At 41.3% G+C, this 22,259-nt stretch overlaps 4 protein-coding genes and 1 non-coding gene across 12 annotated transcripts; 2 read left to right on the top strand and 3 right to left on the bottom strand.

The window, feature by feature from the left end:
• Positions 1–41: 41 nt before the first annotated feature.
• On the bottom strand, positions 42–113 carry TRNAH-GUG (transfer RNA histidin (anticodon GUG)). Its single transcript has one exon. It is a non-coding gene; the product is annotated as a tRNA-His (tRNA).
• A 140-nt stretch (positions 114–253) lies between these two features.
• LOC108653579 (uncharacterized) lies at positions 254–1,150 on the bottom strand. Its single transcript, XM_018104201.3, has 2 exons — positions 590–1,150; positions 254–497 (listed from the first exon to the last, which is right to left on the bottom strand). Exons 1-2 carry the CDS (start codon positions 1,088–1,090, stop codon positions 348–350), a joined length of 651 nt encoding a protein of 216 aa, XP_017959690.1. The 5' UTR covers positions 1,091–1,150; the 3' UTR covers positions 254–347.
• Positions 1,151–1,240: 90 nt separating this feature from the next.
• On the top strand, positions 1,241–1,712 carry LOC108653589 (cytochrome c oxidase assembly factor 5). The gene is made up of 2 exons (XM_018104213.3): positions 1,241–1,527; positions 1,588–1,712. Exons 1-2 carry the CDS (start codon positions 1,327–1,329, stop codon positions 1,627–1,629), a joined length of 243 nt encoding a protein of 80 aa, XP_017959702.1. The 5' UTR covers positions 1,241–1,326; the 3' UTR covers positions 1,630–1,712.
• Positions 1,657–5,767, bottom strand: pea (ATP-dependent RNA helicase pea). The gene is made up of 2 exons (XM_018104180.3): positions 2,322–5,767; positions 1,657–2,269 (listed from the first exon to the last, which is right to left on the bottom strand). The coding sequence occupies exons 1-2, from the start codon at positions 5,638–5,640 to the stop codon at positions 1,722–1,724; spliced, it is 3,867 nt and encodes a 1,288-aa protein (XP_017959669.1). The 5' UTR covers positions 5,641–5,767; the 3' UTR covers positions 1,657–1,721.
• Positions 5,768–6,013: 246 nt separating this feature from the next.
• On the top strand, positions 6,014–11,318 carry Rcd1 (Reduction in Cnn dots 1). 8 transcript variants are annotated; one of them, XM_089262332.1, is made up of 8 exons: positions 6,014–6,305; positions 7,268–7,578; positions 7,635–8,161; positions 8,221–8,666; positions 8,739–8,970; positions 9,155–9,223; positions 9,548–10,270; positions 10,332–11,318. In XM_089262332.1, exons 1-8 carry the CDS (start codon positions 6,165–6,167, stop codon positions 11,147–11,149), a joined length of 3,267 nt encoding a protein of 1,088 aa, XP_089118458.1. In that variant the 5' UTR covers positions 6,014–6,164; the 3' UTR covers positions 11,150–11,318. The 8 variants fall into 8 exon arrangements, with proteins under 8 accessions (XP_089118458.1, XP_017959681.1, XP_017959682.1 ...); XM_018104192.3 differs by having other exon boundaries at positions 6,015–6,305; positions 10,335–11,318; XM_018104190.3 differs by lacking the exon at positions 6,014–6,305 and adding an exon at positions 6,434–7,108 and having other exon boundaries at positions 10,335–11,318.
• Positions 11,319–22,259: the final 10,941 nt, after the last annotated feature.

Below are 22,259 nucleotides of genomic sequence, written 5' to 3'. Positions count from 1 at the left end.
AAAAAATCAACCCAACTCCGTGACAATGCGTATTGCAGCATTGCCGTGACCAGGATTCGAACCTGGGTTACCACGGCCACAACGTGGGGTCCTAACCACTAGACGATCACGGCTACGCTGGGTTGTTGAATGCCTCTGACTAAAACGCACTTTTGAGAGACATGCGCATAAAGTGAAAACACATGAACGAAAGACAGATGTTTACCATGTCAAAGAAAAAATAAAAACTGACTTGCTATTACTTAAAAATTTATTTTATTTTATTTTTAAATTATTTTAATTTACGTTAACGTTACTAGTGCTATAATTTTTTTTTTCCTTTTATTATTTACACTTATTTAGGTTTGCTATAACTGTTCAGATTTGTTTTTGTTTGCTACGATTGGTTTTGTTGCATTCGTTGCATTCAAGCGCTCCCTGCGAAGCTTGAGTCGCTCCTGGAACTGAAACTTTAGCATTTCGAGAGGTGTGTTTAGTGAAAATTGCATGTCAGGTAACTAGCAAAAAGAGTAATACATTAATTATTGTTGAATATATACAAATACGAATATGAATATATATACAAATACAAATTATTGATAGTGCTTACGTTATAGGTAGCCAACAGGAAATTGCAACGCACACGTTCGTTGGCAATTCGCTGCACAATCGTTTCCATCTCATCTGTGTTTAGCATATTCGCGATGAGAGTATACACGCTTTCGTTCTCCTTCACCCGTTGCTCTTGGTCTGCTGGATTTTCATCATCGACCGGTATTGTTTCGAATTGTATTTCATTTTCAAGTCCGTTGCGTACTGTAAGTTGCGCTTTTCGAGATCTATGGCGTACATGGTGCGTTGCATGCAGCGGATTGTTGATGTCTTTGTTACTGTTTGCAGCATTTAGAGGAGAGCTGTTAGTTGTTTCGGATGATGTAGATCCCGGTGTTGTGGCTATATTGGTCTCAGCTGCACTTGAAACCGAAATCTTTCTTTGTTTTTTGGGTGTGTGCTCATTTATTTCAGCAGCACTGGACTCTGATTTTGGTAAATCTATTGTTAGCTCCGACATATCCTCGTCGGAGTCTGGTATTTCAATAGAATTATACATGGTTTTGTGCTCATTCGCGCCGTTCTTCTTCTTACCTTATCAACATGGGATTTTAATATCATCTTGTTATATGTTTTCATTAATCGATAGTGTTATAATATATATCGATAGATATTGATATCGTTGTCAGCGTTGCCAGAAACTTCTAGGAAACATATGCTTTAGTTGATTTTGTAATCAAACTTAAACAATAATAAAGTTGAGTTTTCTTGTAAACAATATAGAACAGAAAGAAAATGATGCGCTACGAGGGCAATGAAAAGCTGGCGGATGAAACAGCTTGCGCCGGCGTTCGTGCTGATTTGAAAATGTGCCTGCTGGAAAGCGAGTGCTGTCGCTTGGACAAAAAGACACCGCGGCAGTGTCTGCAAGACAACAGCGTACCACCTGAGTGTCAGGTTCTGCGCAACACTTTCTACGAGTGCAAACGATCTTTGGTGAGCAGCAATATTGATATACGAGAACTAGGGAATGAAATGACGTTTGTATAATTTCAGCTGGATAATCGACAACGCTTTCGAGGGCGCAAGGGCTACTGAGAGATGGATTGTCAGAAAACCTTGAACTTATTTTTATTGTTACTTAGCTTTTATTGAATACAAAAAGAAACTGACTGCACAAATTGAGCTGATTAATTACGGCGGCGACGTACGCGTGATATACGCCACGCGTTTGGCTCCTCGTACTTGTTGTACAGCGGCTCCAATCGTTGATTCTTCTTGAATTTACTGAGCTTGGTGGGATCAGAGAAGCGGAAAAAGGATGGCGCAAACTCCACCAACCATTTAGGATCAATGGTAGTTACCTCACGCATATACTCTTTTGTCGTTTGCACCAGCTCATGGTAGATAACCCATTCGGGTTGCCGATTGAATAGCGCGCTTGAAGGATGTATATAAACCACTTGTGAATCGACCAGGGTCCGATAGCCTTCTTGTGGATCTTTTTTGGCCGCATTACGAAAGAAGCCAGAACATATGGCCTTTTGTATGCGCACCGAATTTTTTCCCGCAGAAACAACGTCCAGCTTATGGCGATCCATGATGCCGAGCAGTTGCTTCCGCACATCCTGGGAACGTTTCAGTGTACGGATTTGCACGAAATTCTCATAACACCAGGCATTCGAGAACTTGTTGTTCTTCCAGCTATTATAGACCGCCAACAGAGTTAGATGATCACCTGCACGGATAACAGTTAGATATATCCATATATGTCTATATTCCCGACTTACCCTCTGCTTGGTTAAACTTGGCCTTTTTTTGATCGGCCAGCGCCTGCTTATCCTTGGGTCTGTAGAACACGTTCTGTACGCTGAGCATAGATACAATGGTGAGGATCTCATCCGAGCACTGCAGTGCGACAGACATGATGAGCATTTTCGATAGATTTGGCTCGAGAGGAAACTCTGCCATACGACGACCAAGGCGTGTCAATAAACCCTCGTCATCGAGCGCAGAGAGCGAATGCAGCTGTTCCAATGCCATGACCAATGACTCCACGGGAGGGGCATCCATAAAATCAAAATGCAGCAAGTCATTGATGCCCATTGTTTTCAGCTGCAACACTGTTGTTGCAAGATTCGTACGTTGGATCTCCGGCACAGGCGTTGGCAGCATCTCATCCCGATAGGCACGCTCCGTATAAAGGCGATAACATTTCCCAGGTCCCGTACGTCCAGCACGGCCGGCACGTTGTTTGGCAGCGGCCTGGGAGATGGGCGTAACCACTAGGGAATCCATGCCCGTCTTGGAATTGTAAACCTTCTGTTTTACAAAGCCGGGATCAACCACATAGAAGATGCCATCGATAGTGAGCGATGTTTCAGCTATATTTGTGGCAATCACCACTTTGCGACTGCCCGCCGGCGCTGGATCAAAGATTCGGGTCTGCATCTCGGAGGGAAGAGCCGAATACACAGGCAATATGATTAGCTCGGGCACATCTGGACCCAAGCTTTTCATGCGCTCGTAGAGTATCTCACAGGCGGTGTCAATCTCCTCCTGACCCGTTAGGAAGAGCAGTATGTCGCCAGGCGGTTCACGTAAATGGATTTGCATCACAGTTATGAGCGAAGCGTCCAAATAGTCCGTCTCTGGCTCCTTAGTATACAACACCTCCACGGGAAACGTGCGTCCGGGTATCGTAAAAATAGGGGCTTCAAAGAAATACTGCGAAAACTTGACCGCATCCAACGTGGCCGAGGTGACAATCAGCTTCAATTCAGGACGCTTTTGTACGGCTGTTTTCAGCAGTCCAAAAAGCACATCCGTGTGGATCGTGCGCTCGTGAGCCTCATCCAACATGATGACAGAATACGACTTAAGCTCCGCCTCCATTAGGCACTCGCGCAACAACATGCCGTCCGTCATGTACTTGATTACTGTCTCCGGGCTGGTACAGTCTTCAAAACGTATTGTATAGCCCACCTCCTGGCCCAGGCGACAGCCAAACTCCTCGGCCACTCGCTTAGCCACGGACATGGCAGCCACACGACGTGGTTGGGTGCATCCAATCTTGCCCCTGGCCGTGAACCCACACTCGCCCAGATACTGCGTGATCTGTGTGGTCTTGCCGGACCCCGTCTCGCCAATTACAATCAGAATCTGGTTATCCGTGACGGCCTTGATGAGATCGTCACGGAGCTTGTAAATGGGAAGAGATTGGCGTTGCTCGATGAGAGTCAGATCGGTCTTTTTGCCAAAGGAAGATTTCTTGCCACCGATGACGTGCTTCTTCCACTCGGGTACCTCTTGTGGAGCAGCACCCATACCGCGCATATTGGCCGCCAGGTGGCGTGAAGAATCATCTTCGGGTAGCGGATCGATCCAGTTCTTGTTGAGATTGCTAGGCACTGCTTCCATCTCCTGCTCCCGCTGCAACATTTTCTGCTCACGCCGCTCTTTAGACAAAGCGGACTGCATCATCGCTGCTTGGGCAAGCGAGCCATCTGGATTTTTAACTATTCGCACGGGAGACAAGTCATGCAATGCTCGTCCATGCCCGGAGAGGAAGGGTGGCTCCTCTTCTACGATTTCTATTTCAATGTCCGCCTCGTCGTCCTCATCCTTGGGCAAAAGGCCTGTCTCTTCATCGAAATCGGGCATTTCACTACGGTCCAGCACACCCGAGCTGATCATTTGCTTGATTTCCCATCGCTCTGGACTGGAGATGCGCGTCACTCGCTTGCGTGACTCGTGCTCATCGCCATCAATGTTGTTGCCCTGCAGATTTAGCATGGAGGAGGTGCTGTTGTAAGGTCCATCAGGATTTCGATCCCGCAATGTCAATTCATCCTCCTCGGGTGCATGTGACAATGGATTGAGATCGCGCCCAGTTTCTTGATCCACCTCCTTCATTGACAGTGATACTTTTTGACCCGCTAGCGACATGACCTTCACTTTTACTGTCTGATTTCGTGCCACCACCTCAGTCACATCGGTGACACGTCCCTCGGCGCGTAGCTGCGAGATGTGTACCAGACCCTCCCAACGCTTGCGCACACCAAATAGCTGCACGAAGCAACCAAATGGGACTATGTTCGCCACCTTGCCGGAGTAAATCTTGCCCACCTCTGGATCATCGCTCATCCCAGTTGCTGGCGGTGGCATTTTCTCCTGCTGCTGATTGCGGGTGCTGCGTTCAGGAGATCGGGAACGGGAGCGTCGTCTACGTTGCTCGTGTCTGTCCTGCCGCTCTCGTGAGCTAGAGCGGCGTTTGCGATGGTCACGGTCATGGTCACGATCACGGTCGCGGTCACGATCACGATCACGGTCGCGGTCACGATCACGATCACGGTCGCGGTCACGATCACGGTCACGATCACGGTCGCGGTCACGATCGCGATCGCGTTCTTCTCGAGATCTGCTGCGCCGCCGACGATGTTCCTTATCCCGTTCTCTATCCCTTTCTCGTTCTCTTTCTCTCTGATTATCCTTTTCTCGTTCTCTATGCCGATCACTCTCCCTCTTTCGATCCCTGTCTCGATTCCGATCACGGTCTCTCTCGCGACTTCGACTGCGTTCTTTGCGTTTGTGGCGGTCCCGTGAGCTCCTACTGTTCTCTTTTACTGACTCCTCTTTTCGCTCGCCAGGTTCCAGAGCCTCTAGCTCCAGCATGGCGGCATCAACGTCGCTCATATCGTTCTTATTTATTGCCAACTTCTGCTTTGACTCTTTTTCTTTATTCTGTTCGTCCTCGTCCATTTTGCAGCTGAATTTGTCATTGGGTAGAGCTAAGCCGGGAAACATTTTCTTTAGCTGCGATTTTTTATCTTCCTTGCTATCCTCGCCAGCCGTAATTTTTGCATCGTATTCAGGTCTACTGGGTCGCATTAAATTGATAATTCGCTGCAAGTTTTGCACCAGAGAATCGGGAAACTCGGCCCCGTTTTCCAGTAGCGCCTTGCGAAACGCATCGTAGCTGCGATTTTTGTGTTCCAAATCGATGATGAATTCAGCTAAATCCTTGTCATTAATTCCCAAGTGATTGTCAAGCTCCGTGCAGATTTTTGACACCAGGGACAAGTATTCCAGCTTCTGCAATTCGTCCATTTTACATTATGAGACCAACAGCCGCAATGTTTATATATTGAATTTATAAAGTCCTCACAAAACGTTTGTGAAGAAATGTGAAACAAAAATATAACATGCAAGCCAACTAACTAGTGATGAGTGCGTGCAATCACGCGTGATATCCCGTTTGGTACAAATGGACCGAAAATACATGATACAATGCCTTATGTTTATAAATTTTTTGGTTTAATATAGAATTATTAAAGGATATTATTCATAGAGATATAGTTAAAAAAAATCCAGATATAGCAATTTTCGATCATGTCGAGAATCTTTTCAAGGTACAGTGCGTAGCACGGCACGCAGTCATGCAAAACATCAGCAAACAGCTGATTTGAAGCAGTGTTTAAAAACTACAATGTTGCATAGTGTGGCAACACTTTTGTAATCTTGACATATTTTGATCAAGCTACGCTCGCTTTTTAATGTTTTGTATATTGTTTACAAATTTCAAAACATCTGTTTGAGTTTGAGTGAGAAATTGTATATTGAACGCTTCGGACATGTCCTCGTTTTTCGAATGTTTTAACAATTTCGTGCAGAGCGGTGGGCACATATCACAGAATGTGGCCCATGAAGATACCGAACAACAACTGTCAACAAATTCAAATATGCTATCTGCAACATCTGCGCTTAGTGATTCAGTAAGTGGTGCCTTATTATGCCAAATTATGAAATTATTTTGATATCAAACATGTACGGTAGCGAAATATATAAGTTTAGGGGCACTTGATTGCAAGGCTTGGGGCTGCCAGACTTGAGTGACAATTACATGTCTTGTTAATTTTGCTAGTGTGGCAACGCCTTACGCACACGCCATATTTTAATTGCAAAGACGCAGGCAGTGATTTGTTAAGGAAAACTAAAAAACAGGAATAATAGAAAATATAAAATTACTAATACAACTTCGATAAAAATTAACAAAAGGAGTATTGTTACAAGTTTGTGTGTGCATTGGAAGTCGTCGTCAAGAGCGCTGCGAAGCAGCTTAGAAAGAAGAAGCAAACCTGCAGTCTGCGAGTAACAAAATAAAACAAATTAAACCAAAGAAAAAAAAATAAGAAATATTACACACAAAATGATGCAAATTAAACAGGCGAAAAACAATAAAAGTGAAATTATTATGGTCGAGAGGAAACCAAAGATGCAGTCGGCCAACACAAACACTTCAATTATTACATACAGTCCTAGCAAATTTATTGCCAGGGCTGGAACACCATACACAAAAATACAAACACACACACAAACACATACAAACACAAATATAGCCAGAGCGTCTGCTCCAACAACATCAGCAACAGCAAAAATGCCAACAGCTGGAACCGCTAATACCTCTTACTATGTGGTTAAGGCGGGCCAGCTGGGTAGTGCGGCTTCCATATTGAGCTCGCCGCCAAAAGCAGCGACAGCAGCCTCGGCCGCGTCTGCAACGATTTCAACAGAGAGTGTAATAATACGTCACTAGTAATTCTTCAAACCCTCACTTCAGTTCCAGATTTGTCCTGCATGAGTCTCTCACTTCACTCACTTCATTCAATCCACTAACCTGTTTAAATGCTCTTTTTTGTGAATTTCCTCTAATATATACATATGTAATTATTTTCAGACAAGCACTATTTCGGCACCCAGTGAATCCTCAATGGAACATACCTATATGCGCGATGCTCCGCGATCGGACAATACACTAAACAATGGTTTAGCACCCACTCGCACTATTCTCGTCCGCCATGCACCGCAGTGCCCCACATGTCACACATATCCAGCTCACGAGGATTCGGGAGACTCAGTACAGGCAGCCCAAATACCAGCCTACGATGAGATTGCGGCAAAGGAAATGATGAACGAGTGCGCACGCATTGCCAAATATGTGCGAAATAATAATTCCGATGATCAGGATTGGCAGGAGCGCATCAATCGGTAAACAGCTATATACGATCAATATTTTGCATTGACTAACAGCTGCCTTTTCTCAGCACTGGCTGGACAACCATACAGCAAACGCTGTTTGATAAAGTTGCAACCATTTTGGATCAGGATCAATTAGCTCGTTTGGCTAACGATAAGCGCCAGCATGAGGCAGTGCATCGACGAGTGGCTGTTGATAAGTCCAGTTCGCGTATGCGACGTGCTTTAGCCAGCGTTGCTTGGGAGCCGCGCACCACACAGTGGCTGCATGCGTTGCTCATGGAGCAGCTGCCACCTTCATATATGGCCTCCTATTTGGATATTATACAGACGCTTAAAAGCAAACTGCCGACACTCATTGACAAAATGCTCTTCAGTCGTCCGCTGAACAATTGCCAAGAGCTACTAGCTCCTGTTATGAAGCAGCGCTGGCAACCGGATATACTGGCTAAGTCACGTCATCTGGCACACAATGCCATTATGGTCGCAATACCAAATATGCCCACCAGTGGCCCTGTGCCGCAGCGCATGCAAAATTGGTACGAGGCCTTGGCAAGCATAACCCAAATAGTCCAGATCACGCTGCCGAATACGAGTAAGTGGTTCATAGTTAATGTTACTATATAGATTCCTAATTGGACGTATTGCTTACAGACGATCGCATTGGCGGCCAGAATCTGGATCAAGTGGCCGAGACGATTGTCTCGCTGACTCGTGTACGCATACACGAACTGCGCATCGAAGATCCCAATCGTGGCATCATACTCATTGGCTTTAATGCCGGTTCAGCACTCGCTCTGCAAGTGGCCATGTCGGAGAGCGTTGCATGTGTGATTTGCATGGGCTTTGCCTACAATACGTTGCGCGGGCCACGTGGTGCACCCGACGATCGTCTGCTGGATATCAAGGCACCCATTTTATTCGTCATTGGTCAGAATTCGGCTCGCAGTAGCCAGGAGGAAATGGAGGGCTTGCGCGAGCGTATGCAATCTGAATCCTCGCTAGTCGTCGTCGGCAGTGCCGACGACGCACTGCGTGTGCCTAAGAGCAAGCGTCGCATCGAAGGCGTCACCCAAGCCATGGTCGATGCTATGGTCGTGGTAAGTCTCGGCATACTAAATTTCCTATTGCTGTCGATGATTATATTTAAACATTGCTGAATATTATTGCAGGATGAGGTCTATGAGTTTGTCAACAAGACGTTGAGCAATCCGCCAGGTCCACGCATGCCTACTTCTCTGCTGGGCAGCAATTCGTACCAGCGGCAGCCCAAGCAACACCAGCATATTCTGGCTGATGGGAATATGAATAAGGCACAGATTACACCAGCACGCAAGCGTAAGGCAAATGATGTCGGGATGGACGAGAGCTGTATGGCCACTAAATCGAAAATTGTGCCGCACAGTGAGTCACGTTTTCAACTTTCCATTTACATTAACATTTGTAAACAATTTTATTTAACCCCATGTATTGTTCGTCGTTATTATGTGCACCTCTTATGCACTCGATCTGCTTTTGCATGTTGCCATCCCACCTGCTATCCACTCACCAATCCACTTACTAATTCAATACTAATCGAAACCTGAAGCTCGCGCACCTAAGATGCCCAAGCCAAAGCCGCCGCGTCTCATTGATCCGTTTGCGGTGAAGCGAAAGGGTAAATCCTGGTTATACGCTGGCTGTCTGAAGATTGGGGATCGTAATGGTTATGAGTTGTGTACCATTGTACAGATAAAGTGCTAATGACTAACTTTCTTAAGTATTAACCTTCCTACATGCTTCACGTAATTTTTCTCATTTATTCATTCAAGCATTATTTCGTTGTTATTTTTAATTAATGTAATCATTTTGCATGATATTTAATTTCATTGTTGATCTAATTTGCGCGCACATCATACTCGTAATTTAAATTTACGGTCCCTGTCTTAAAATGCTGATCATTCCATCCCGTTTCATCAACTAACAGTACGCATCTCCACAGTTGGGCGCCCTCGCACGCGTCCACTGCCTGGCGGCGTGCCAGCAACTGGCATCAAGTCAAACCTATTGGAGAAGAACGTGCTGACCAATGAGGAGATGAACATGTCCATTGAGTCTATGCTGGAGGAGACACTCGACTATGATGATAATCAGCAGCCAACGACAGGTACTGCGACCACAGTGGTAAAGTCAGTGCAGCCAAATGTAATAAAGCCCGTGTCGACGCCAACCACTGTGGCGCTGGCAACAGGGACAAAGATCAAGATGATACCATCCAGTCAGTTCGTGCAGCTGAAGTCGCTGCCGGCCCAGAACAAACTTGTTAACTACACCATCAGCAAAGGCAGTGGCGCCGCCAGTGTGGCCAGCACAAGCATTGGCAGCATTGTCAAGACGCTGCCACCGTCAAGTGGTCAACAGATCTTTACCCTCAAAGCTCCGTCGGGACTCACAACGCAATTTGTGACTGCAGCTGCTGGAAACACTGCGAATGCTTCGACACCGGCTGCAGCGGCAACCCAGCAGAAGTATACCGTGGTAAAAAATTCCAGCGGAATAACCATGTTGCAGATGACCAAGAATGTGCCAGCAACACAACCAACTGTGGGCAGTAATGTGGATCTTTCGAATATCATAGACATGCCAATTGTGTTTGCCGACAATGAAGGCAATTTCGCCGAGCAGCAGCAGCAACAGAAGCAGCAGGGAGAGCCCATCAAAACAGGTAAATAGTCCATAGAAATGTATATCCAGTGAACGGAGATTGAATCAAATTTGTATTGCAGTAGCTACCAGCAGCAGCAGCGCCAACAACCCCCTAATAATCAGCCAAAAGATCATCAAGGAAGCTGTCAATTCGCAAATCAAGCCATCCAGTATTGTGGCCAACGGCAAGGGCATTGTGATTAATAAAGGCATTCAGCAGCTGTTTACCACAGCAGCAACAACTGGAAATAAGCTGGTCTATTTGAATCGCAGCAGCATGAAGCCATTGGGAACAGCAACAGGAAGCACGCCGATAACTACATCGCGCCTGTCGAACGGTACAACGCCACTTCCGATACGGATTATGGGCAGCGCTAAGCCGGCAATAGGAACGGGCACCGCGAACAGTCCATTGCTGCTTGATAGCGCAAATGTGAAAGCTTTGAATCTGCAACCAATCAAGACAACAGGAGGAACGCCCGTACTAAATGCTGGCACGGCGGGCGCACTGCGTCTGGGCAATAAGACATATCCGCAGTTTCAAGTAATCAACAATCCAGTTATTGGCCCCAGCGTCACGGGCGATGGCAAACAGCAGCAGCAGCAGCTGCGCAACGTTTTCATCAAATCCGCCACTGGGCTGAAGCCCGTGCAAATGCTGACCAACCGAGCGCCGGCAATACCCGCCATTGCGCCCGGCGGTGCTGCAGTGCGTCGCGTGGTGAACATTGGCCCCATCTCCAAGCAAACCACTATGACTGTCAACTCCCAGACAATCAAGGATTCCAAAATCATAAAGGCGTCGCCAACGACAACAGCATCAGCAACTGCGGTGACGGCAGCTACAACAACGGCAGTCTCCATGGGAACTCTTCCGCAGAGCAAGGCCTTGGAGTAGTAGCCCTCCTGCACACCTCTGTATCCAGACTTTTTTGTTAAGCTTTCATTTAAATTGTAATTGGACTCTGAGACCTTAAGAAGTTATGCCATAAGTTATTTTATAGCACCTGTGTACATAGAACATGTTGATCTTTTAAATATACATATGTTCACATTTTAAAATAATGGTCTCAAGATTAGGGTAATTATTTGTATAATTAGTGTAATTATTTTTACTTATAGTTCTGTTTCATGTGGAATATATACATACATATACATTTGCTGTATTTGAAACATAATTTTACAAATGCACGGAGAGCAGTTTTCCAAGCTCAGTAGAGCCTCTACTGAAAAGGACTAAGAAAAGAAATGTTTTACTTAAATGTAGATTTGATGTCGTCCGTTGTTCTAAGAAGCTATCGTCCGCACAGGAAACAAAATCGTGAGAAATTCGTCAGGGGCTCTCAAACGTTCTTACATAAGACCACGAATTCCAGTTAAGCAATAACAACGAACACAACGAATCATATTGGTCAGTTGCCTGCGTAAAGCGGAATTCAAGCAAGAATTTCAAAACATATACATAAATATATTTACATATATACATTTGTATATACTTAAGTATATATATATTTAACAGTTGGCGCTTTTGTTATATAAGTGACGTTTCACACGCTGCACTGGGTTAGTGCTTGTCAAACTGTCGTCAGCTAGGAGCATTTCCCTTTTTCGCTGAACACTGCATTTTCTGTTCGAATTGCTTGTTGTAAACCATCGTCGTGGGGTAGTTTGATTATACATTGCGTATAAAGAGTTTCCAGTAATACTTGCAATTTTTCTATAACATATATTCTACTGTATATATGTATGTAAAGTAACATAAAATTTTGTTTTTTTTTTTTAAAATTGTTAACAAAGTCCTTTTGAATCAGTACTTTGTTAAATAAGCTTATGTATTTTTTTTTATTTTTTAAAATACATTTATATATTATAACTTCTTCATTTTCATACATTTTTCTTTGAGTTAGTTTGAAAATAGGGTATCTACCAGTCCATAGTCTAGCAGTTGCCCTTCGGGTCGGGCTGTTGCATGCGACGCGGCTAATATTTCATTGAAGTGCAGCGGAGCCGAGCAAGCAAGTGCAGCTACAACAAAAGCTAATGCTCATGCCCAATGTTTTTGTTGTCTGACAAGACTTTTCGATAAATCAGCAAAAATTCAAATTCGCAGGAGAAGTAAAAGCAACAAGACAAGACAGGCTACAGGCAAGAAGCATTTTGTTGAGTCTCCCCACATGCATAAATATCTGATTATGCACACACACCTACATACATATATATGTATATCCATATAATAAGTTGTCTGATATATTTAATTACATTTATGTACAGTTCCACGATGTGAAGTTTTTGTAGTTCAGTTGACGCGACGTCGATTGTCGAGCTCCAGATTCGAGGCCAACTTTTCAGTAACGCGGCCAAGTCGAACGTGTGAGGAGCGAGTGGCTAACAGAATTTGTTGAGTGAAAGCAAGAGTTCAAAAATATATAGACACAGTGATAACACAATTTAAAAAACAAAACTAAGAAAAAGGAACTAATTTGGTTTTTATAAATCAAATAGACAGTGTGATAAAGCGGAATATTAAAAGAAATTTGATTACTTTTTTTTTACTTTCTCCAAATTGTTGCACTTCTCAATTATAAGTCGAGAACATTTTCCAACTCTTTTTACTTCATTTCATTTAGAAGGAAACAATTCTAAATTACGTCTTTGGTGGCATTATAAATCTGGACAATTTTCAAATTATCCGAAAATTTGCAACATTTTTATTTGACATAAGTTGACTTACGCAATTGTGCAACACAGTGCAAACCCCAATTCCCAGGCTCAAAAATCACACAAAATGCCAAAACGCAAATCGAATTTGATTTTTGGGCTGCTGCACTTTTTTATGCCATATGTCATATATATACATATACATATGTATGTATATATATAAAAAATATATTTTTCTTTTACATTTTTCGCCACCTGCGGTTTGAGCCGTTTAATTTGCGCCAATTTGTTGCCACCAATTGCTGCTCCACTAGTTGCCCGGCCACAGTTAAAGCCAGGCCAAGCCAAGATCTCAAATTCGACTTCAACCGCGACGGCAACAGTCAAATCGCAACTTCGACATGTTCGCAATTTTTAAATTAATTTCTTAACATCATTTTCGCTAGTTTGCAGCACTTTTCAAGCTCGAATGATATATGTGTTAAATGTGCCTATTCCATGATTGACATCGTATTAGCCGAGCTCTGGCAGCAGGAAGCACTTTATTTAAATTTGATTTATTTGCAAGTGTGTAATTCAGCTGGACAAGTGACAAGTGTCCTTAGAGCTTCAGAGTGAGAGGTAGAGAGCACTGCTCAATTAATTAGAATAAAGTAATTGCAGTGTTACCTCTATTAGTGAACAATTTTAGGGGCAACTGCACCCCTATAGTTGCATACTTTGCTATGAAAATCCTCTATAGAGTTTGATAATGTGGAATGTATGGGATTTAAAATATTGAAAATTTGTTTTTATTTTACAAGCATCTTTAAATTTTTCTAGAATAATCATCTTAGATTTACGTATATTGTTTAAATGCAATAGATGAAATCCAAGTCTTTAGCTTACTTTAACATGTAAATAAAAATAATTGAATTCAATGTTTAGTCACCTTTTTCCAACAATTTATAATATCCATATTGAAATCAAAATGTGTGCGTCAAAGCGAAGCTTTACTTTAACTGGATTTTATAGAGGAAGAGCCTTTAGAAAGTGAATTTCTGATAAGAGTGCCAGAGCGTCCTTTCAGCCAGGACTCCCCCTCCCCCACCAGCACGACAAATACTCAATCATTGCTGCATAATCAGATGGTCGCCTGGCAGAAAATGCTGCTATTTGCGTATGAAAAATATTGAAAGTGCCCCTCCACACACACACACACACACACACACACAAAGTCCCCACTCTCTCCCCTTGATCCTCTCAGCTATGCATAGAAAGCAGGACAAATACATAGTTGCAAAAGAGCCAGAGAGGGCGGGAGAGACAGAGTGAGTGAAAGAGAAAGAAATGATAGTATTTTGGTTACCACCCACATTTCGCGTTGCATTTTCACATCATTTGCATTTTATTAAGCTCCCCAAATAGTGGGTGGGCATGGGTGTGACGTGGCATGCCCCATTTGTAAAACAAACTATCAGCAATGGCAGCAACCGATGCCAAAAATCAAGCCCCCACCGCCACACCTCCCCTTCTCTTGAACTGCATTTTTATTAGTATTTGTGCAAAGGATTTGCAAGATATGCAAGAAAATCCTGCTCTGAGCGAACTTTCCACTCACTGATATTAACCAAACGGAAAATAGCGTGGAAAAACGTGAAAAGCGATTCGGGAATTGGCCACTACCTCGCACTCACGTGATGCACTCAAAACGCCGACGAGGACGTCCAAATTCCATTTTCTCGTTTTCCTCTGTCGTTTTGCGTTGATTTCATATTTCATGTGATGTGACGTAGTGGAACATTCCTGGCGTTTGCCCCAACAATCCGCAAGTGCTAAGGAAAAGAACCCCAAAGCGTGACTGGGCGACAACAACGAAATCGAGGATGAGATGATGTCGCACAGCTCTATCAAATGTCAGGAATAACCTTTGCCTGCGATTGAGATGATGGATGAAATAGCAGGTAGACTGCTTGCAGTTTGACAGGCACTGAGACAGACAATTCGCAGTAAATATTTAAAATACAATTTCTTAAAGACAGCCAAAAAGATTCCTAGTAATTTTTCAACAAAATTAAAAAGTAATATTTGAAAATTATATAAAATATATTAAAACCAAAATATATACAGGGATCTCTTTGACAACTGCGTTAAGAGCTATACTTCATGATTACATTAGATTTTAATTATTTTTTATTTTATTTTATTCTTTTTAATTGGACCTCAGATTGTTCAAATAAAATTATTCTAGTTTTTTATTTTATCACTTCTAAAAATAAAATATTTACTGAAGATAATTAATTTTGTAATGTTTAGTTTTTATATCGAATAATAACAAAATTAGTGCATTTATTAATATAAAATTTATATAATAATTAAAAGTTCATTTTAATAATTTGTATTTTATATATATATGTATTAATAATTAAATCCTAAATATTTATTTAATTTAATGAATTACATGGAAGTTTGAGTTTCAGAAATTATTAGAAATCCATTTTAGTATAAATGTTTTTAAACTCTATAGGAACTAATTCACTTATTGAGTCCAATTCTATTAATTTAAAAATTTTTAAATTAATGCAAAGTTCATAAAATTTAAATAAGCAAAGGTGACCAAGTAAATAACTAACAAAATAAATAGCTCCATAAGCTGCATATAATTATAATAAAATAACATGAAAAAATAAATATTAAATTTGTATATATTTTAAAATGTGTTTGCTTTTATATTTGCAGCTAGTGCTTGAGAAATCCCGCACGCATCTCCAAAAAGAGCTGCCAGTCTGTCTACGCCTCAGCTGGAGATAAGAGATAAATGATGAAAGATAGAGAGAGAGAGAGAGAGAGAGTAGCGGCTCATGCTGCGTGCCTGGTGCTCTTCGGTTGGAGTTGCAAACTCATCCTTTGCCGCCTGTTGGGAACTACTGGCCGAAAAGTTTGACAGGCACAAAAGCCGCCAGAGACAAGGAGCAGAAACAGTGGCTCTTGAGCTGTGCAACAGCGCAACCTTGAGGCAGTTAAAAATAACAATCAGCCGCGTCCCCAAGGATTTGAAATGGAGCAGCCGAGTGTCCCTGACAAAGCCTCCTGCCATTCGCCACTAGCTCGCCTCTTGAATAATATGAATTACAATGTGCTTGGCAGCGCGTAATTCGCTCAAAGCTGAGCTCGCATTTTGGTCAGGTATGCGATTGTTGTTGTTGTTCTCGTTGTTGTTGCTTCTGTTCCTGTTGTATTTCTGCTGAACTCGCAACGTGACAGTTTACAGCTTGAAATCTTGGTTTTTACATAAATTTATTGCCTAATGCCTTAGTTGGCTACCTCACAAATATTTTGCATAATCCTCAGCCCAACTGATTTCAGATAAAAGCCAGATGCGGGGAATCTGCGGCCAAGCAGCAGCAGAAGCAGCATCAGCAGCTATAATGAGAAGGAAAGGTGGTCTAGTCGGCGGGAGTGCCTGACTAGGAGATATCCTGAATTGAATGCTCGTTAAGAGGAAGTTTGCTGCGATTCGGCTACGATTAGTGGCAGTAGCTAAAGAGTATTTATTTTGTATAAAATACTGTATAATGTATGACAAATGATAGTTTTCTTTTTCGCTTACAACTAACTTTTTAAGATCGTTTTTCTGATCCCCACCCTATCGATGGATGTATTCAGATTTTCAGTGGGCCAACATTATCTTTTGAATGCCCCATAGATTAATGTCTGCAGATTTGCAATATCCATTTCTATATATGTATATGGTAAGTTGTGCAACATTTGTCCATAGTTCCAAGTCTCAATTCAACACTCTCTTTTTTTAGATCATAGATCTTACACTTTAATATCAATCTTAAAAAGTTTTATATTGAAATAAAAGAAAACAAAATATCTGTAGTAATAGCCTTCAAAAACAAGTCCAGTAAACTCTTAACATTTTATATTTAACTGAAACAGTGAAAAAGGCTTTTTGAACCGTCGAATCGATTGCATTTCCATTCATCAAACAATTCGGTTTTCCATTTGTCATGCTTCACAGTTTGACGGGCGCTGCCAATTGCTGCATTTCCTGCTCGCGTTTTCACGTTCCCTTTCGTTTCTCCCCTTTGGGGTTCACTTTCGCCCATTTAGCAGCGACCTGCTTCAATATTTGTTGTTGTTTTTTAATACTTTTTTTGCATTTTATTTATGCAATTTTCACTTTCCTGCAGTTGAGCAAGAAAGAAAATGCAAATGCATTTTCATGCAAATGTTGTTGTTTTTTTCTCATTCTGTTGCTGCTGTTGCTGCTGCTGCCAAACATTTTCATTATGTTAAACGCATGCCACGCCTTCCCTCCCACCCGCTGGCACCGCCCTGTCTGTCACTCAATGCCTTTTGCCGGCCGACTGGCAGCCGGTTTGTCTGGCCCAACTTTTCTGTTGGATCCGTCTTTAGTTTCAGCTTCGGCTCGTTAATATAGTAAATCACGAGGTTAGTGAGCCGTGAGCTGTGGCTGCAACACTGCCTTACAGTTTGACAGCCACTAGCGCACTAGGGCTGTGCGTGCGAGTCGTGAGTCACGATTCGAGCTTTGAATTTAAGAGAAATTCTTGCAGAATTAGTCTCAAATTGAATCGTCAGTTGGATAAGCGATTTATTTAGAGGCAATAGAAAATAATAATATTAAACTAATAGAAATGATAATATTAAACTAAACTTTAGAGTACCGCAATGGCTACAGTAGCCCTTGACTGATACAGAAATATTTTCTTTATTAATATTCTAAAGCTTTATAGTAAAACATGGTAAAAGCTACTAAAAAGGGAAATAATAATTATTTAACATTCGTCTAACTTCATTTACTATGTCTTATATTTATTTTGTTGTCTATTTTTTGGAATCGATGAAGTCCTGGCACCACTTCAGAGAAATTTGTGACCACGCCTCCTGTGTTACTTGGCACAGCTCTGCTTTTGGCTCTCTTCGCATTGTTCTTTAGATTTTCAATTGAATTTAAGACCCAAACTGAGCTGGCATGGTTTGACAACCCACGTTTAAGCAAGAGGACTCTCTAGTTTACGATCGTAATCCTGCTGAAATACTCAATAAAAGGTCTCTTTCAATCTGGCATTTGCTAATACTTATCATCCCTTCCTAATAATGCCATGTATAATTTCCAATATCAGATATGGGCACTTAAAAAAAGTTATTTTAGCCCATACATATTGAATATATTATAAAGAATCTATAACATTCCTAAATGTACCTAAGGAATTAGGATATATGCACATATGTTCTATATTTAAAAATTGTATAATGCAATATCAAATTGAACTAGAATAAAATATTTAAATTGAAAATGAAAATAGCAAATAGAAAATTAATATAATTAACAATAAAATATGTAAATTTGAATGCAAATAAATTGTGTTATAGGTCTGATAATTCCAGATGAATTATCCTATAATATGAATATATTTCACATATAAATTCCAACATATATATGTATTTTATTACTTATATATCCATAAATCCATCAATCTATTGATTCGTCACTCTCCCATCTCAATGTGCATATGCAACGACTTTCACTTCGCCTCTTATCCCAGTCTAGCTACGCCGTGGTCAATTTCAAGCCCAAATCCGAAATCCCAAATCCAAAATTCAAACACATCATAAACTTTGGTCAAAATGTTTCCTCATCATCGTGTTGCAGTTGCAGTTGTTGCTGCTGCTGACGCGGGTGGCCTGCATTGCCACTTGCAGCTGCGCCTTTTGTGGCATCCTGGCATCCACCCCCCACCCATCGTCCCTCTTCCAACCGACACCCACTGTGGCAGCTACCTGATTGTTATTTATCGTCTGCTTCGTCTGCTGCTTGTGCTCTATCTGGGCATTATGAAAGCTGCTGCTGCTGCTGCTGCTGCAGCAGGGAGTGGGCTGGCAGGAGGGCGTGGCACACACTCACGCAATGCGCGGCAGCTGGTCCATAAATCGCATAATGAGCTCCGCAGTGACTGCCAAACTGTACACTAGCATTGTTAGTCCGTCGTGGAGCGCGTATCATAGAGGCTGTTTATATGCTCGGATAAGCATCGATCCAACAACAACAATAACAGACGAAGAAGCAGAAGAAGAAGAAGAGCAAAAAGTGCCAGAGGAGCGCAAAAAAAAAACATTGTCAGTTGCATCTACTTAGAGTGCGTTGTCTGTAGCGCTCTTTGTTGTTGTTGTTGTTGTTGTTGTAGTTGTAGTTTTCGTTGTAGTTGTCTACGTCACATCAAACGCGCACAGTGGGTCAAAATTAAGATTAAACAATTTCAATTTTATTTATTATGTAAAAATTATTAATTATTCTTTATTAATATTTAATAACTAAAAATAAAAGCCTAGATTGATTAGTTAAAGTTGAATTTGTTATATATACATATATATTAAATAAACTTTTTATGTTGAAGTTATTCTCCCATTTCCTACATTTTTGTTAAGTATTATTTAAAGGTTTTTCTTCCATTCTTATATTCCACTAGAATTAGAAACTTGATAATTGATTTACAACTTTTTAATGTTATTCACTTTACATAACGAGAAGACAAATGTTGCTTTGCTGTATTGCTTCACGATGCGCTGTTCGGCTCACGTGGCTGATTTCATAAAGACGATAGCACCAGCGTCAGCCCCAAACACCAACAACAACAAACAAGCTGCTAACGGCTGCCTTTTCCTTGGAACAACAAATAAAGCTACCCAACAAAAAAGAAACAAATAATATAAACAAAATTTGCTTCTGTCCGTCTACCACTCTCCCTCTCTCTCTTACTCTTTTGCACAGTCTTTCTCTCTCTCTCTCTCTCTCTGTTCTGCTAACTTAAAACTTTTTCCCCAGACGCGTCTTCTGTGAAAAACGAAACACGGCTTACTTCCACTTCAGTTCGCGTTGCCAAGCTCCACACCTCGCTTCTCTCTCCCTCTGTTCACACTATAGCTCTCTCCCTTTCTCCCTCATGTTCAACTCCTTTCAGCTGATCGTCTGGACGTTGAGACGTTTACTTTATGGTCGCTTTGGGCACTTGGTCACATTTTGTTTACTTGTTTAACAACCAGATTAGCAACAACAACAACAGCAGCAACAACAACAACTTCTTGTACAACCTCCAAACACGAGTCGGCGGCGCCTTTTGACCCATTCGCTAACATTTTATTGTTGTTGCTGTCGAATATTAAACAAATTGCTAAAAATTAGAGTGTATGAAACATATTTAAAATGGGATTTGAAAACTCTTGCTAACTACTAGCAAAATTTATTCTTATGTTTAATCGTTTATTGTTACTATTCGTTTATTGTCATTGATTATGATTATGATTTCAAGTCCACTGTAGTAAATTAATTTATTGCAAAACATAAATTTATATATATATATTTAATATCTAAAATCAGAAAATATAAATGTCTATCAATTCTTATCTGCATATTAAGGACTTTCTCTACTACAGTTATCTACATAATGCCGTTAAATAACTGGCTTGTCTTTTGTTATCTAGCACAGCGCTCTCTGCTGCTATTCACATGACATTTGAGCTTTATTCCGCATTATAAATTTTGCCTTTGTCAGCAGCGGTTTGGGCGAGCGGAAACGGAAGTGGGCGGAAAACCGACTTCGCTGCAGCCGAGCTACGAAATTCGAATTCTGCATTTGAGAGCCTTTGGCCTCTAATCAGGAGCGAGCACTGATAATTGCCTGGTCAATGAAGTTGGGCGGCTGGGAGGCTGGGCGTAACCACCTCAACCTCTCTACCCCCATACCACATGCTGAGCTATCTAATAGGGCGTGAAATTTGAAAGCTTTTGCGTGGCAAATTCATGTGTGCAAAATTCGCAGTGTGTTGGTGAGGGGGAAGGGGGAGGCCGTATCGTGGGGGTGCTTGGCAGGAGAGCAAAGAGGGCTGGATGGTAAGTGGCTACTGTGGGGGCTAATGAAACTCATTGCACGCTACATTTCACACTGGAAGAGCTACCTGCTGGTACCTTGGCCACTTGGATACTTGGCCAACTCAGTTCCAGTTCGTCCCGCTTGCGTTTGACCTTTGGGTTCAGGCCGTGGCTCACGTTTATTGCAAAATTTTCATTTCCTGCCCGAAAAGAAAATGATTTACATAAATGCAGAAAAAATGAGATTTGCCTTAAATGCAGTTATACGAAGAGAGCAAAAATAGTTTAATGAAAATGCTTAAAGCTTTAAATTCAAACTGTATTGTAAATAGCTGTGAAAAATAAAATACCAGCGCATGCATATTTCGGCTTTTTTGAGTATTTTTTTTTAGATATATAAAAACTTTGAATATATTTGTGATAATTAAGTAGATCAATACAATGATAAATAAATATAGGATAACTTCTTATTTTTTATTTTTATTTCGTGCGCTTCAAGGCATTGCAAAATTTGTCATGCTACTTCTTAAAATTATAATTTTTGTTCTAAATATATTGTCTTTACATATAAGAAGGGTTATTTACATATAAAAATGAAAAATAATAATATAAAATACATTTTAAATGTCAAGCAAAGTATTAAATTAAATATATTGTAAGAAGACAGTAATATTGAATAGAAAATATTATGTACATTAAAGAGCTCACCCTTCTACCCCACACAATAACAAAAGACGCCCGAAGAAATGGAATAGTTTAGCCGTTACAGAAAAGCGGCTAATGGCCGGCAACAAATGTTTTTAATGCTTTCTTTTTGTCACCCAATAACAGGAGGCGAATGCAATCGAAGGCGGCCGCCGCACCCGAGCAACAGCTGTTGCGGAACACAGCCTTAAAGGTAAAGGCAAGAAGTGCCCAAGTGACCCAGAACTTGTGGGTGTTGGATGGGACTGGGACTGTGACCACTTCGATGTTATTTGCGCTCGATGAAAAAGTGGCCAATCAAAGAGCAGCGAAGGCAGCCAGCACAGTTATTTATTTTGACAGACTGTTAACAATGTAATAGATGCTTCGCGTATTTATCAATAACAGCATATAAGAGTTAAAAACAGTGACAACATTGTAATAACACAAATAATAACAGCTACTCAGTTAAAATAAGTAAACGGCGTAGCATTCAACAGCTTAAGAGATTCTGTCTTAGCATAAGCAGAGAAAAATTAACAGTGAAGAGTTTATCTGCGCAAATTACATGCACACATTCCTAACAGACTGTAAAACACCAATTCAAAAATAAGTTCGGTATTTTTCAGTATTTTATAATTTAGTTTTTTGATATATGACAATTTAAAAATATATATAAAAACAAAATTAATGTAGATTCAAATTAATAGTTTTTTTAAATTTAACTTTAATTTATATTTGAGAAATTTTGTGGTATAAATAACAGGTGTGTGAATGCAGTGTGAGC

The sequence above is a fragment of the Drosophila navojoa genome, chromosome 5 (assembly GCF_054131105.1).
Source record: "Drosophila navojoa isolate 15081-1374.11 chromosome 5, UAZ_NAV_1.0, whole genome shotgun sequence".
NCBI lineage: Eukaryota > Metazoa > Arthropoda > Insecta > Diptera > Drosophilidae > Drosophila > Drosophila navojoa.
Note: the sequence above shows the minus strand (reverse complement) of the source record. Positions and strands in the feature narration are given on the sequence as shown.